We start from the raw sequence: 14,284 nt of genomic DNA, 5'->3' as shown, positions 1-14,284 counted from the left end.
TTTGATAGAATTTTTACACATATTTGTAAATCAAATATTTATAATAGGTTAAAAAAAAATAATATAGATTTATAGATAAATAAAAATTTAATACAAATTATAAGAATAACATATTTGAAATTAATTAAAAGTTTAAATAATATTTATGCATTAATTATTTGATTGACTCCAGAATGTTCTCTTGTTCCCAATATTCCCAGAATATTCTCTCCTCGGGATTCCCTCCAAATCTCACTCTAAACAAGTAAGCAATTAACTAATCATCGCTTGGAGTGCTGGTAAAAGGTGCTACGATACAACGTCGTGATCAAGCTCGAGTCGGCACTGCAGCTCCCGCGATGGTCTCTGCCGGCCTGGTCCTCTTCGTCGTCCTGCTCATCGCCGCGGCCGCCTTCTCGGCCGAGCATCCTTCGAGGAAGAGGCGCATTCCCACGACGCTCGACGGCCCCTTTCCTCCGGCCACTCGGCGGCTCGACCCCTCCTTCCGCCGCGGCAGCGACGATATCCCCACAGACGACCCCCGCCTCGCGCCGAGGGTCCATCCGCCCTTTCCGGAGCAAATTGCCCTCGCCGCCTCCGCCCACCCTTCCTCCGTCTGGGTTTCCTGGATCACTGGTGCGGATCCCCTTTTTGAAACCCTCGTCTCCTATTTGGGCGTTCGCCGTCGGTTAGGACCGGCTGACTCTTTCCTACGTGTTTTGGAGCGCAGGGGAGGCGAATATCGGGGTGAATGTGACGCCGGCGGACCCGTCGGCAGTGTCGAGCGAGGTGTGGTATGGGGAGGAGAGTGGGAAATGTGAGTTCTTCCAGAGGGGCACGGCCACCGTCTACAGCCAACTGTATCCTTTCAAGGGCCTCTTGAATTACACTTCGGGCATTATCCATCATGTGAGGCTTCAAGGTGAGATCACTCGTAGATACCAAACTTTAAGAGTTAGATAGATAATGATTTTTAGGAAATAATTTGATTCTTCTCTAGACATGGAACAATTTCGTGTGTGTGAGTATGCTTCTTGTTCATAGAGTTATAAGCATAGAAATAATTATTTGGATATTGTGGCCTATTTCTCATAAATTTAGGCTTCTTATCCATATAGTAGTCTCTCATGTGAGTAGAGATGGTTTCTAAGTTTATTGACAAGTAATGATTGATTATTTAAAAAAAAAAATAACATGGATGATAAACTAATTAATGATGAAATTGTGATGAAAAATTCAAGCTAAGATGCAACAATTTTTATTTTATAGATGATGATCAGACTAAATAAATAAGAAACTAGTTATTTGATGGTACTTTTGTTGTTTTCTAGTACTGAATGATAGACATCTAAAATTGTGAGCAAAACTTATTAAGGATAAGTAGTTTAAATTACCAACTCAATAAACAAAAGACAAATTAGGTTGCACATTATCTCTCTCTCTCTCTCTTGTATGACCCCACAGGTCATCCGAGTTGGTATGTGGTGGGATGCTTGCCACATGAGGTCGCGGGGTTGAAACTCAGGGTAGTTGGGGCATAAATCCCCGGTCCCTGTGCAACTCACCCCACCTGCCACATGCTCGCTCAGGACACTGTGATTTACCTCCCTCGTGATGACCTTGGGTCGGGTGAGGCGGGGGCGCTGGGGGCGAGCGATTTCGCCTTTTGCCACATATGGTAAGAAGTAGTATGGTGATTCTCAACCTTGTATTAAATCCCACTTAAGAGTGGGCCCCTCACTTGATACACTTTCCTTTTTTTTCCAAAAATTCAGCAACATCATTTTTAGGGGCGTTTGGTTTAGGGAAATAAGAGTAGAGAATGAGAATAACAATCATTAATTGTCATTGTTAATGTTTGGATTACATGAATGGAAATACAACTATGGGAATGAATCCTTATAATTGGGTAATAATGACTCATTCCCATGTCCCCCTTCAATGAGCCATTACTCTATTTTCAACAATCAAAATATTTTATTCCAAAAATTCCCTTGACCTAAAACTAAAATTTCTCCTCTTAATATCAAATATCAAAATATATTTATTTATTTTTTCTTTCATATCACTTTCTCTTTCCTTATTCTCTCTCATCATATTTTCTTTTTCCTTATTTTATCACACACTTTCTCTTTCCTCAATCTCTTCCATCACACTCTCTTCCCTCTTTTTTTTCTCATCACACTTTCTTTCTTATCATACTTTCTCTCCCCTTAATCTCTCCCATCATATTCTCTTTTTTTTCTCATCGCACTTTCTCTCTCATCATATTTTCTCTCTCATCACACTTTCTCTCCCCTCAATCTCTCCCATCACACTCTTTTTTTCTCATCGGACTTTCTCTCTCATCATATTTTTTCTCTCATCACACTTTCTCTCTCCTCAATCTCTCCTATCACACTCTCTCCCTTTTTTTCTTAACATACTTTCTCTCTCATCATGCTTTCTTTCTCATCATACTTTCTCTCTTATCAATTTCTCCCATTACACTTGCTTCCTTTTTTTTTTCTCATCATACTTTCTCTCTTATCAATTTCTCCCATTACACTTGCTTCCTTTTTTTTTTCTCATCATACTTTCTCTCTTATCAATCTCTCCCATTACACTTGCTTCCTCTTTTTTTTCTCATCATACTTTTTCTTTCCTCAATCTTTCTCATCACACTCTCTCTCCTTATTTTTCTCATTACACTTTCTCTTTTTTTATCCTCTGTCATCATACTTTCTCTCTCATTTTCTCTCATCATGCTCTCTCCCATTACACTCTCTTTCCTCATTTTTTCTCATCACACTTTTTCTCTCTTCATTCTTTCCCATCACACTTTCTCTCTCATCATTCTCTCTCATCATATTTTTCTCACACATCTAATTTTTTCTCTTATTTTCCTTTAAGGGTAAAAAAGGAAATTTTTATTTATTCCGATAGAAAATATTCAACTAACCAAACATTGCTTTTAAGAGTGATATCCATGCTCATACCTATTCCCATTCCACAATATTATGATTCCCATTCCGATTCCTATTCCTAAGAAAGAACCAAACACCCCCTTAGATTTCCTAATTACCTAAAAGTCTAACCTAACTAAAAAATATTCCTTCCAAATTATGAACTCTGTTGGGACCTTTGACTTTCTGAACTCGAGTCATGTGAATTCAACTGGTTTATGATTATACTTTAGAACTTTTTAGATTCTGAATCTGACCTGCACTATAGTGATGTGACCTATTTCCTTTCAAATAGGAATTAATAGAAAGGGTAGTTAGGTTGACGACTGAGAAGTTCTTATGAGTTTTAATTTTGAGAAATTAATTTTAAAAATTTCAAATGTTGCCTAGGCTTTTTTTTTTTACTTGCTTGTCAATATTAGCTCACAAACTCTATTTAGATCTTCAAAACCAACTTGTACCTCAAAAAAGCCAAATTGCTCATTATAGTTGAGGGTACTCTAGAAGCATAAGTTATATTACTTTGGCAATCAACCATGACTATTAAACAGAAGTCGCAAATGTAAATTTTTCATGCTTTAGCGATTTATCAGATAGTGCTTCCACTCAGAGGCTATAGGTTCCTCAAAGTGAAGCAAGTTATGTAGTCGTTACTTTGTTTTTAGTAAATATCATATTACCCCTTAACACCTGTTGATTCTTTTTAATGAAAGATTATCTGGAATCTGCTCTAAGGAAATGTTCAAAAGTGAGATAAGGGACATTGCATGCTTGTGTTAAGATTATCTCTAGGGTTATAATCTTTGATTTTTTTTCCCTTTTCATATTTTATCTAGGCCTCAAACCATCAACAAGGTACTATTATAAATGTGGTGATAGCTCCTTGAAAGCCTTGAGTGAGGAGCACACCTTTGTAACATTACCCTCATGTGGCCCAGACCATTATCCAAATCGAATCGCAGTGATCGGTGATCTAGGGCTGACAAGCAACTCAACAACCACAATAGATCATTTAAATGAGAATGATCCTTCAATGATTTTAATGGTCGGAGACATGAGTTATGCAAACCAATATTTGACCACGGGGGGTAAAGGAGTTCCTTGCTTCTCGTGTGCATTTCCTGATGCACCCATTAGAGAAACATACCAACCACGATGGGATACATGGGGGAGGTACCTATTTACTTGATGTTTCAGTAGTTTGGTTGCAATATGCCCTGAGAGTGCAATAGCATTCTATAAGATAATTGCTGAAGAAACATCTAACAAATTGGAATTCACATTTGTGTAGATTCATGGAACCTATTACATCAAAGATTCCTATGATGGTGATTGAAGGCAATCATGAAATCGAACCACAAGTTGGGAATCTGACTTTCAAATCTTACTCAGCCCGGTTTTCAGTTCCATCTGAGGAGAGTGGCTCCAATAGTAACTTCTATTATTCATTTAATGCTGGTGGAGTTCATTTTATCATGCTGGGTGCTTATGTTGACTATAATCGGACAGGTCTGCTGATAGTACCCTTGATTACCAGCTTACAAAGTTATATAAAAAGGCTTGTTTGAGTCATGGAAAATTGTCCATTTTTTTTAGCTTCAGTCCATAATTACAAAATGTGCTTAGCAGGTGCACAACATGCTTGGCTTAAAAGAGATCTGTGTCAGCTCAATCGCCAAATCACTCCTTGGATAATTGCTTCTTGGCATCCTCCTTGGTATAATAGTTACAACTCGCACTATCAGGAATTTGAATGCATGAGGCAAGAAATGGAGGGACTTCTATATGAGTCCAGTGTAGATATAGTGTTCTCTGGACATGTAAGTAAATACAATATTTTAAATTTATTTGCATTCTTACTCACAGGATACCATGGGAGAGTTTTTACTCGATTTAGCTACTAAAAGCTATTGTATTTTGCACAATTAGAATGTTGAAATTTCGAAGCTATATAGTTTACTTCTACAAAATTGAAGGTATTTACATGCAGGAATCCTTGGTATTTCTTCTTCATCTCTGCAGGTCCATGCTTACGAAAGGATGAATCGAGTATTTAACTATACGTTGGATCCATGTGGACCGGTTTACATAACTGTAGGCGATGGGGGAAATATTGAGAAAGTCGACGTTGACTTTGCAGATGATCCTGGGAAGTGCCCTTCGGAGAGTGACAATACGCCAGAGTTTGGTGGTGTCTGCCATTTGAATTTTACTTCAGGCCCTGCGAAGGGTAAATTCTGCTGGAAAACACAGCCCGAATGGAGTGCATTTAGAGAAAGTAGTTTCGGTCACGGTATTTTGGAGGTCTGAATTGGTCTTATTCACTATTTATCATCGTAGTAATCATCACAATAATGCTTTAAATTTAGCAATTCTTTCTCAGTTGATCAAGGCCTCAAACAGCAGCAGTTACAAAGTTCAACAAAGTAGTTTGATGTTTACAAGTCTGGTTTTCCTTGGACAGGTTATAAATTCGACTTACGCCTTGTGGACTTGGCATCGAAATCAGGATACCTACAAGGGAAGTGCAAAAGGAGATCAAATATACATAGTGCGACAGCCGGAGCTCTGTTTGATGAAAAGTGGAAAAGGACGCCGTCGAAGAAATGGAAATGGTAACATCGACTTATTGCAAAGTTAATGCTTACTATTCGATACTAATCATAAAATCCCTTAGCTATATCCTTGCTTGATCTTGATATCTGCAATGTGTCGGTAGGCAATAAATCACTTGCAAATTGGTGCCGAATCTCCATCAATTAGTTGACGGTAATCTTTATTACAGGATTCCTATGTTAATACTATATTTTCGTGCATTGTATGGAGTTGCATCCTAATTTGAGGATGCACATTGTATATTATATATGTATGGTTGTTCGAGAAACACCCAACATATACCCAATTTTTCCCACAAATTGCAACAGTCAATCATTCTCTATCAATAGTTGCCTTGTATTGAGCAAGCTTTACTGGTCATCAGCCGACTGCCCTCGGCAAGGTTACTCCACAAACACCCTCCCCAAATGGGTTTTCTACTGCCTGTTGCCAATTCCTCATTGAATCTAACGTAATCTGATATTGTTCAGGTTACACTAAATCACTAAGGCCATCCGCAACGCTTTTAACGCGTGAAGCGTTAATGCTTATATTATATATATATTTTTTTTACCTCTACAGCATTAACGCGTTCAAAGGTTTGAACGCCTTACTGCTACAGTAAAAAATAAAGCCGCCACATCAGCATTAATATCTCTATACGTTAAAAACAAGATGTCACGTCGGCATTAATGCATGGGGCATTAACGCCGTTGCAGATGCTCTAAGAGCATCCACAATGCTCTAGTGCTATAACATTCATCACATCATCAAAAAGCATGGGATCCACTGTCACATACTCGTTATAACAACATTCTTCTTTCACTCATATCCCTTTTAATGTTAATACTCATTATTCATGGGTCCCACCGTCTACTCATTCATTTTAACATTATATCATATTAAATAAATATGTTTTAAATATGTTTTAAAATATTTAAATTATTATTATTATTTTTAAAAAAACTGTTATTTTAAAAAACCGTTATGTAAAAATTAACCTTTTCAAAAATTGTTACATTTAAAAAAAATAAAAAACATAAAAAACGCTATCCCTGTCTTTAAAAATAATAAAAAAAAAATAAAAAAAAGGCTTACACATGGGGTGGGCCCGCCCTGGCCCACTCCATGAACATTTGAACGCGTTCAATCTTATTTGAACGCGTTCAAAAGTTTTAACGCTACGTTTTCTTCTGCAATGCGATGTTAATGCACAGTTGCGTTATAATGCGACATTAATTGCCGCGTTGCAAATGCTCTGATAGTTCTAACTATTCTTAAATTGCCCCTATTAATTTTCTATATTACCTCTCTATGCTCTGTTTACTCCGAGGGATGACTTGAAGAAGAAAAGAAATTCAAGGTGGAAAAAATCCCCAGAGAAAAAGAAAGGGAAAGAAGAGGGAAAAGAAAAAAAAGAAATTAGAAATGAATTAGATTAGAGGCAATATAAAAAATTAATGAGGTAAACTAAGAAGAATATTCAGAAATGAGTTATATATATATATATATATATATATATATATATATATATATATATATATATATATATATATATATATATAAAATCTATTCATCATATTTTTTTTCCTTCTAAAATTTGTTTATCATCAAAATCTTTTGATAGAAAAAAATCAATTGCAGAAGGAAAAGTACGGCACTTTGATTTCCAATTCAACCTCAAATTGAGCCTACCTATTTGTACAATTCTGGCCCTCGAATTGCCTTTCCCTCCATTTGAGATTCATGTCTGCTAACTCCGCCTTTCTCATCGTCTTCTCCCTCCCTCAGGTTCCATTGCTTGTTACACTACATGCCTTCATTCTACCGAGATAACTTTGTTGGATATTGGAGCCTTAAATGGACCAAAATGATTTAGAGGAAGGAAGCCATCAATTGTTGAAAGTCGTAATTGACTTCAAAATTGAAATCTACGATTCGCGTAGATAGATTTAGACTATTAATTTGCTCAAAACCGATTAAGGGTGAATGAGAAATTAATGTTTAAAGTCAGCCCAAAATAACATTTATTATTCATTAATAAAGTGCATGGGAGAATAGTCCCACATCGGAAATTCTCGATGTGTATTCTCTACTTATTAATGAAGATGTGTTAATGGAGTTAATACAAAAATAAAAGGACAGGTTACCCCTTAGCCCAGGGCGAGCAGGTGCTCGCACCTGTGAGCCCGCCACCCGCCACGTGCGCAATGGGCGCTTTGTAGGCGCACTTTGCACTTCATGCTCCAGGTGACATTGCAGTGCCTACATGGCACTCGGGTGACGTGTCAGGCTCGTACCTGACGTGGCAGCACCTATGCGACATCCTCGTGGGCAAAGGGAGATGACTGGACAGTTGATCCAGTCCAAGGAATACATCCACTCACCCAAAGGACAATCAACCTCTTCATTCAGTATAAATAGAACCCTCCAGATGATGGAAAATTCACTCAATTCACTCAATCCTCTCTTCTCTTCCTCAAGTATTCATCTCATCTTGTGCATTCAAGAGTCCAAGAAGTCTACTAGAAGGTTCGCTGGTCTCGGAAGTCGGAGTGCTACGATTCCGAGACGTTCGTCATCATCGTTGTATCTTGGGAACGAATTGCAACAATCCGTTAAGCACCGTAGCGGAGCAATATCGTTTACGGGGATAGTGTCGAACACTAGCCTCGACGATCAGTTTGCATACTCTAGAAGCTACCCGGGGATCAACAGTCGTAAACGATATTTCCTGCAAACTGATATGGCTACCAACGACATTCTGACGGCCGTTCCGACCGCCATTCCGACAACCATTCCGCACGGAGAAAAGCCAGAGAAATTCACCGGAACCGACTTCAAAAGATGGCAGCAGAAGATGCTGTTTTATCTAACAACGCTAAACCTTGTACGGTTTTTGCATGAAGACACGCCAGCCGCTACGGAAGGTAGTAAGGCTGCTAGCGATGCGTGGTCTCACGGAGATTTTCTGTGCCGCAATTATATACTCAACGCATTGGACAACACGTTATATAACGTATATTGTTCTCTGGAGACGGCGAAATCTTTGTGGGAATCCCTTGAGAAGAAATACAAGACCGAAAATGCTGGATTGAAGAAATTTATCGTCGGTCGGTTTTTGGATTTCAAGATGGTGGACTCAAAAAGCGTCTCATCTCAAGTCCAAGATATGCAATTAATACTGCATGATCTGGACGCCGAAGGCATGAAGCTGAACGAGACATTCGCAGTTGCTGCGGTAATTGAGAAGCTCCCTCCGTCATGGAAGGATTTCAAGAATTACCTAAAGCACAAGCAAAAGGAGATAGGGCTGCAAGACCTGATCCTGAGGCTACGAATAGAGGAGGATAATCGAAAGTTATCCGACTCCAGAGGAACTAAACGGACTATAGACGAAATGTCCAACCTGGTCGAGCCGAACGCCAAAAATCAAAGCAGTTCAAAATGAAGGCTCAAGCAAAGAAGTTCAAAAGCTCCTGCTACAACTGTGGAAAGGCAGGACACCTATCCAAGGACTGCAGACGCCCAAAGAAGCCAACCAAGGGGCCAAAGGATGTTGCGAATCATGTCGCAACCTCTCTTGAGGACTTGGATCTCACTGCGGTTGTATTTGAAGCCAACTTGGTGGATACCAACCCGAAGCAGTGGTTCATTGATACTGGAGCAACTCGTCATATCTGTTCCGATAAAGCGATGTTCTCCAAGTATACTCCAATAAATGGCAGGAAGCTCTATATGGGTAATTCCACGACGTCGCCAATTGTTGGACTCGGAAAGGTTGTTCTGAAGATGACGTCCGGAAAGGAGCTAACACTCATTGATGTACTCCATGTTCCCGACATCAGTAAGAACCTAGTTTCTGGAGCGGCATTGGTCAAGGCCGGATTTAGGCTAGTGTTCCAGTCAGACAACTTTGTACTTACGAAGAATGGTGTCTTCGTAGGAAAGGGGTACCTAGAAAAGGGTCTATTCAAAATGGTTGTAATGCCTGTACTCCGAAATTTTGATGGTAATAAAATAAATGCTTTCAGCTATGTTGTTGAGTGTTTTAATTTATGGCATGATCGACTCGGACATGTGAATAATAATACTCTCAAACGTCTCGTCAAATTAAATTTATTACCAAACGTCAATGTTGACGGAACACACAAATGTGAAGTGTGCGTGGAAGCGAAAATGACGAAACTACCTTTTCATTCGGTGGAAAGGACAACAACTCCTCTAGAGTTATACATAGTGATCTATGTGACTTGAAATTTGTGCAAACTAGAGGAGGTAAAAAATATTTTATTACTTTTATCGATGACTGCACAAAGTTCTGTTATGTCTTTCTTTTAAGAAGTAAAGACGAAACCCTAGAGGCATTCAGAACCTATAAAACAGAAGTTGAAAACCAACTTGACAAACGAATTAAAATAATTCGAAGCGATAGAGGTGGAGAATATGGTGCACCGTTTGATGAATTTTGTACAGAATCTGGCATTATCCATCAAACAACGGCGCCTTACTCACCTCAATCAAACGGTGTTGCCGAACGTAAAAATCGGACACTAAAAGAAATGATGAATGCCTTGTTGATAAATTCAGGCTTGCCTCAAAACTTGTGGGGGAAGCAATATTATCGGCAAATCACATTCTCAACAGAATCCATCATAAGAAAAATGATAAAACTCCATATGAACTATGGAAAGGCCGCGAGCCATCGTACAAATACCTGAAAGTGTGGGGGTGCTTGGCAAAGGTCGAAGTACCTAAACCAAAGCAAGTAAAGATCGGACCTAAAACGTTCGATGCGATATTTGTCGGATATGCCCATAATAGTAGTGCATATCGTTTCCTAGTTCACAAATCAAACATTCCTGATATACATGTGGGAACAACCATAGAATCTCGGAATGCGATATTCTTTGAAAACGTATTCCCAAATAAAAAGGAAAACGTTGAAAGTGATAACAACGGAAGTTCAAACAAAAATGACGTTACCGAACTTAGCTGTTATAAGAGGACTATTGACGATCAAAGTGAAGAGCCACGTCGTAGCAAACAGGCTAGAGTTGAGAAATCGTTCGGGCCAGATTTCATGACTTTCATGTCAGAAATGGAACCAAGAACATTAAGTGAAGTTCTCTCTAGACCCGATGCTCCAATGTGGAAAGAAGCTGTCAATAGTGAAATTGAGTCTATCTTGAATAATCATACTTGGGAATTAGTAGACCTTCCTTCTGGTAATAAACTATTAGGTTGTAAGTGGATACTAAAATGTAAGTATAAAGCTGATGGATCAATTGACAAGTATAAGGCCAGACTTGTAGCCAAGGGGTACAAGCAAGAGGAAGACCTTAATTACTTCGATACATACTCACTGGTGACAAAGATTACGTCCATACGAGTGCTAATAGCCATTGCAGCACTGTATGACCTTGAAATACATCAAATGGATGTTAAGACTGCGTTCTTAAATGGTGAGTTGGAAGAAGAAATTTATATGGAGCAACCCGAAGGGTTCATGGCTCCTGGAAATGAGAAAAAGGTGTGTCGACTTGTTAAGTCGTTGTACGGACTTAAGCAAGCGCCTAAACAATGGCACGAAAAATTTGACAAAGTAATGCTGTCAAACGAATTCAGAATAAATGAATGTGACAAATGCATTTATGTCAAAAACACACCTGAAGGCTATGTAATTGTCTGTTTATACGTAGACGACATGCTAATAATGAGCAGTAATCATGATGTAATCATGACTACAAAGAAAATGTTGACCAGAAATTTTGATATGAAAGATATGGGTCAAGCAGATGTTATATTGGGAATTAAAATTCTCAGGACATCAGAAGGGATAGTTTTAACACAATCTCATTATGTAGAATCTGTATTGAAAAAATTCAATGCGTACGATCTCTCTACAGTGAAAACACCTATGGATCTAAGTCAACACTTAGCGAAAAACCATGGTGAGACCATATCGCAGTTGGAATATTCTCGGATAATAAGCAGTTTGATGTATCTCACAAACTGCACACGTCCGGATATTGCCTGTACGGTCAACAAACTGAGTCGTTTTACGAGTAATCCAAACAACACTCATTGGAAAGCATTGATGCGAGTTCTCAGATATTTGAAATATACTATGAACTATGGATTACATTATGGAAAATATCCCGCTGTGTTGGAAGGATATTGTGATGCTAATTGGATATCAGATACAAAAGACTCCAAATCCACTAGTGGATACGTATTCACGATCGGTGGGGGAGCAGTATCTTGGAAATCCACTAAGCAGACTTGCATTGCTCGGTCAACTATGGAATCCGAGTTTATAGCACTAGACAAAGCAGCTGAGGAAGCTGAATGGCTGCGGAATTTCTTGGAAGATATTCCTAGCTGGGTGAAACCTGTGCCTGCCGTACTAATCCACTGTGATAGTCAATCGGCGATTGGAAGGGCACAGAGTAATATGTATAATGGGAAGTCACGACATATACGTCGTAGACATAATACCATTAGGCAGTTGATCTCGAATGGAGTGATTGCAATCGACTATGTTAAGTCCAAAGATAATTTGGCAGATCCTCTAACGAAGGGGTTGAGTCGAGATCAAGTATACTGCTCATCAAGAGGATGTGATTTCTACTAAAACGAGCAGGTGCTCCCACCTTGTGAGCCCGAGATCCGCCACGTGGTTCAATGGGAGCTTTGTAGTCGCACATTGCACTTAGATGTATCTCATCCCAATCCTAGGATGAATTTGTGCTGTCCTACCTCATGTAGTGAGGTTAAGCTTATGCTTTTAGTGACTTCTATACCTGATAAGGTGGAGTATGGTAGGATACTCTTGATAGAAGTGTCACCTATGCGAGTGTGAAGACAGGCCGCTTCAATGAAACACTCATGAATCCAAGATGGTATCCATGGTCGAAACGGAACCAACCATGAGAATCTAAAGTAGGTGAGATAGATCTCTGTGTGGGTGTTATTGTCTCAGTATACACCAACAGCTGAGCAGTTCAAGACATCACGTTCACTGCGCAGCCTAGTATACTCGATAACATTTCACTACGGAAGGTTCAAAGCCACAAGCTACCTCTCCCGATGCAGTGACTTATCGATTGGACTCTTGTAAAATGTCAGCATGCATACACGCATTGCATTAATTTCCATTCATGTGGGGGATTGTTGGATATTGGGGCCTTAAATGGACCAAAACGATTTAGAGGAAGGAAGCCATCAATTGTTGAAAGTCGTAATTGACTTCAAAATTGAAATCTACGATTCGCGTAGATAGATTTAGACTATTAATTTGCTCAAAACCGATTAAGGGTGAATGAGAAATTAATGTTTAAAGTCAGCCCAAAATAACATTTATTATTCATTAATAAAGTGCATGGGAGAATAGTCCTATATCGGAAATTCTCGATGTGTATTCTCTACTTATTAATGAAGATGTGTTAATGGAGTTAACACAAAAATAAAAGGACAGGTTACCCCTTAGCCCAGGGCGAGCAGGTGCTCGCACCTGTGAGCCCGCCACCCACCACGTGCGCAATGGGCGCTTTGTAGGCGCACTTTGCACTTCGTCGTCGTTGTATCTTGGGAACGAATTGCAACAATCCGTTAAGCACTGTAGCGGAGCAATATCGTTTACGGAGATAGTGTCGAATACTAGCCTCGACGATCAGTTTGCATACTCCAGAAGCTACCCGGGGATCAACAAACTTATCATCTTCTTGCGTAGCACGCAAAGATATAGACTAACTCAGTCAAATTGATACGAGTTCTACTCCATTACATTGTTGAAATGCATATACTATATTTGAAGCAGATTAACCTCTGTGCTTCTTTGGCAATTCGATTTCTTTACATTCGTGTACTTGGTTGAAAGAGTATTTAACAATGAAAAATCATCCATGAGTAAAAAAGTATACTAATCCTGATATCAAAACTTCTGTTAATCAATAATTAAACTCCAAATTGGGCACTTAAATTCTAATAAAAATTAAATAAAAATGTTATATAAAAAATATTAATATTTTTCAATCTCCTTGTTAATTCTTTCCAATTCTGATGGTTTGCATGGCGGAGCCAAAGCCCCTTGTTGCTGGAACCCAAACTCCTCAGCTGCCAACTCAGGCAACCTCATGAACACAGGATTTGACAATTGACAGACATCTCAGTGAGCCAACAAACCTTGTGGCCTTCTCATCTTGCAGTGCCACCACCGCGAACTTCCCCTCCGGCGCTGCCACCGCCGGTGAAGAATTTGAAGAGGACAGTGACGATGATGAAGTAGGTAAGTGTCATTTTTGGGCCAAGACAAGGCCTTGGTTGCTATCTTCAGGAGGCCTAATTTCCCCATGTCAAAGCTTTGAGCTTGAATTGTTAGTTGATGCAACATATTTATAGAGGATTCAAAATGTCACTGGTAGTTGGGCCTCTCTGACTTGGATGAAAGAGCTGACTCATCTTATCGGGTTCAATCACAATCTATAAATGCTCAAGTTCGATCAAGCACAACAAAGTGATGTTCTCGATAGCCGATATATTATAAATTAAGCATGTCAAAACCGTCTGAATTTGTATATCTAAGTTTATATATCTCCTCCTTTAACTTGCAATTCACAATATAGAACTAAATTGGGGCTTACACTTCGATCTTCTTTAGGTGAAAAGTGACACATCTTGATGTGTATTTATTTTTCAAATCGGACGGTATCCTCTACTAATAATATAGAAAAAATTGATATTAAACCATTTAAAGTCAACAT

The 14,284-nt window shown here is 39.1% G+C and overlaps 1 protein-coding gene across 2 annotated transcripts; it reads left to right on the top strand.

Moving 5' to 3' along the window:
- The first annotated feature begins 251 nt into the window (after nucleotides 1-251).
- LOC121982394 (purple acid phosphatase 23-like) lies at nucleotides 252-13,944 on the top strand. Of its 2 annotated transcripts, none has more exons than XM_042535429.1 (8): nucleotides 252-615; nucleotides 710-901; nucleotides 3,761-4,097; nucleotides 4,216-4,433; nucleotides 4,554-4,744; nucleotides 4,947-5,228; nucleotides 5,389-5,539; nucleotides 13,608-13,944. In XM_042535429.1, exons 1-8 carry the CDS (start codon nucleotides 339-341, stop codon nucleotides 13,679-13,681), a joined length of 1,722 nt encoding a protein of 573 aa, XP_042391363.1. In that variant the 5' UTR covers nucleotides 252-338; the 3' UTR covers nucleotides 13,682-13,944. The 2 variants fall into 2 exon arrangements, with proteins under 2 accessions (XP_042391363.1, XP_042391364.1); XM_042535430.1 differs by lacking the exon at nucleotides 13,608-13,944 and adding an exon at nucleotides 5,644-5,808.
- Nucleotides 13,945-14,284: the final 340 nt, after the last annotated feature.

Source organism: Zingiber officinale, chromosome 5A, assembly GCF_018446385.1.
Source record: "Zingiber officinale cultivar Zhangliang chromosome 5A, Zo_v1.1, whole genome shotgun sequence".
NCBI classification, from domain to species: domain Eukaryota; kingdom Viridiplantae; phylum Streptophyta; class Magnoliopsida; order Zingiberales; family Zingiberaceae; genus Zingiber; species Zingiber officinale.
The sequence above is the reverse complement of the archived record's forward strand: the minus strand, read 5'-3'. Positions and strand labels throughout refer to the sequence as shown.

Coding starts and splice junctions, on each gene's coding strand:
- LOC121982394 (XM_042535429.1), top strand. CDS start 339: ATGGTCTCTGCCGGCCTGGTCCTCTTCGTCGTCCTGCTCATCGCCGCG. Junction 4,434..4,553: donor TGTTGACTATAATCGGACAG/GTCTGCTGATAG, acceptor TGTGCTTAGCAG/GTGCACAACATGCTTGGCTT. Junction 5,229..5,388: donor TCGGTCACGGTATTTTGGAG/GTCTGAATTGGT, acceptor TTCCTTGGACAG/GTTATAAATTCGACTTACGC.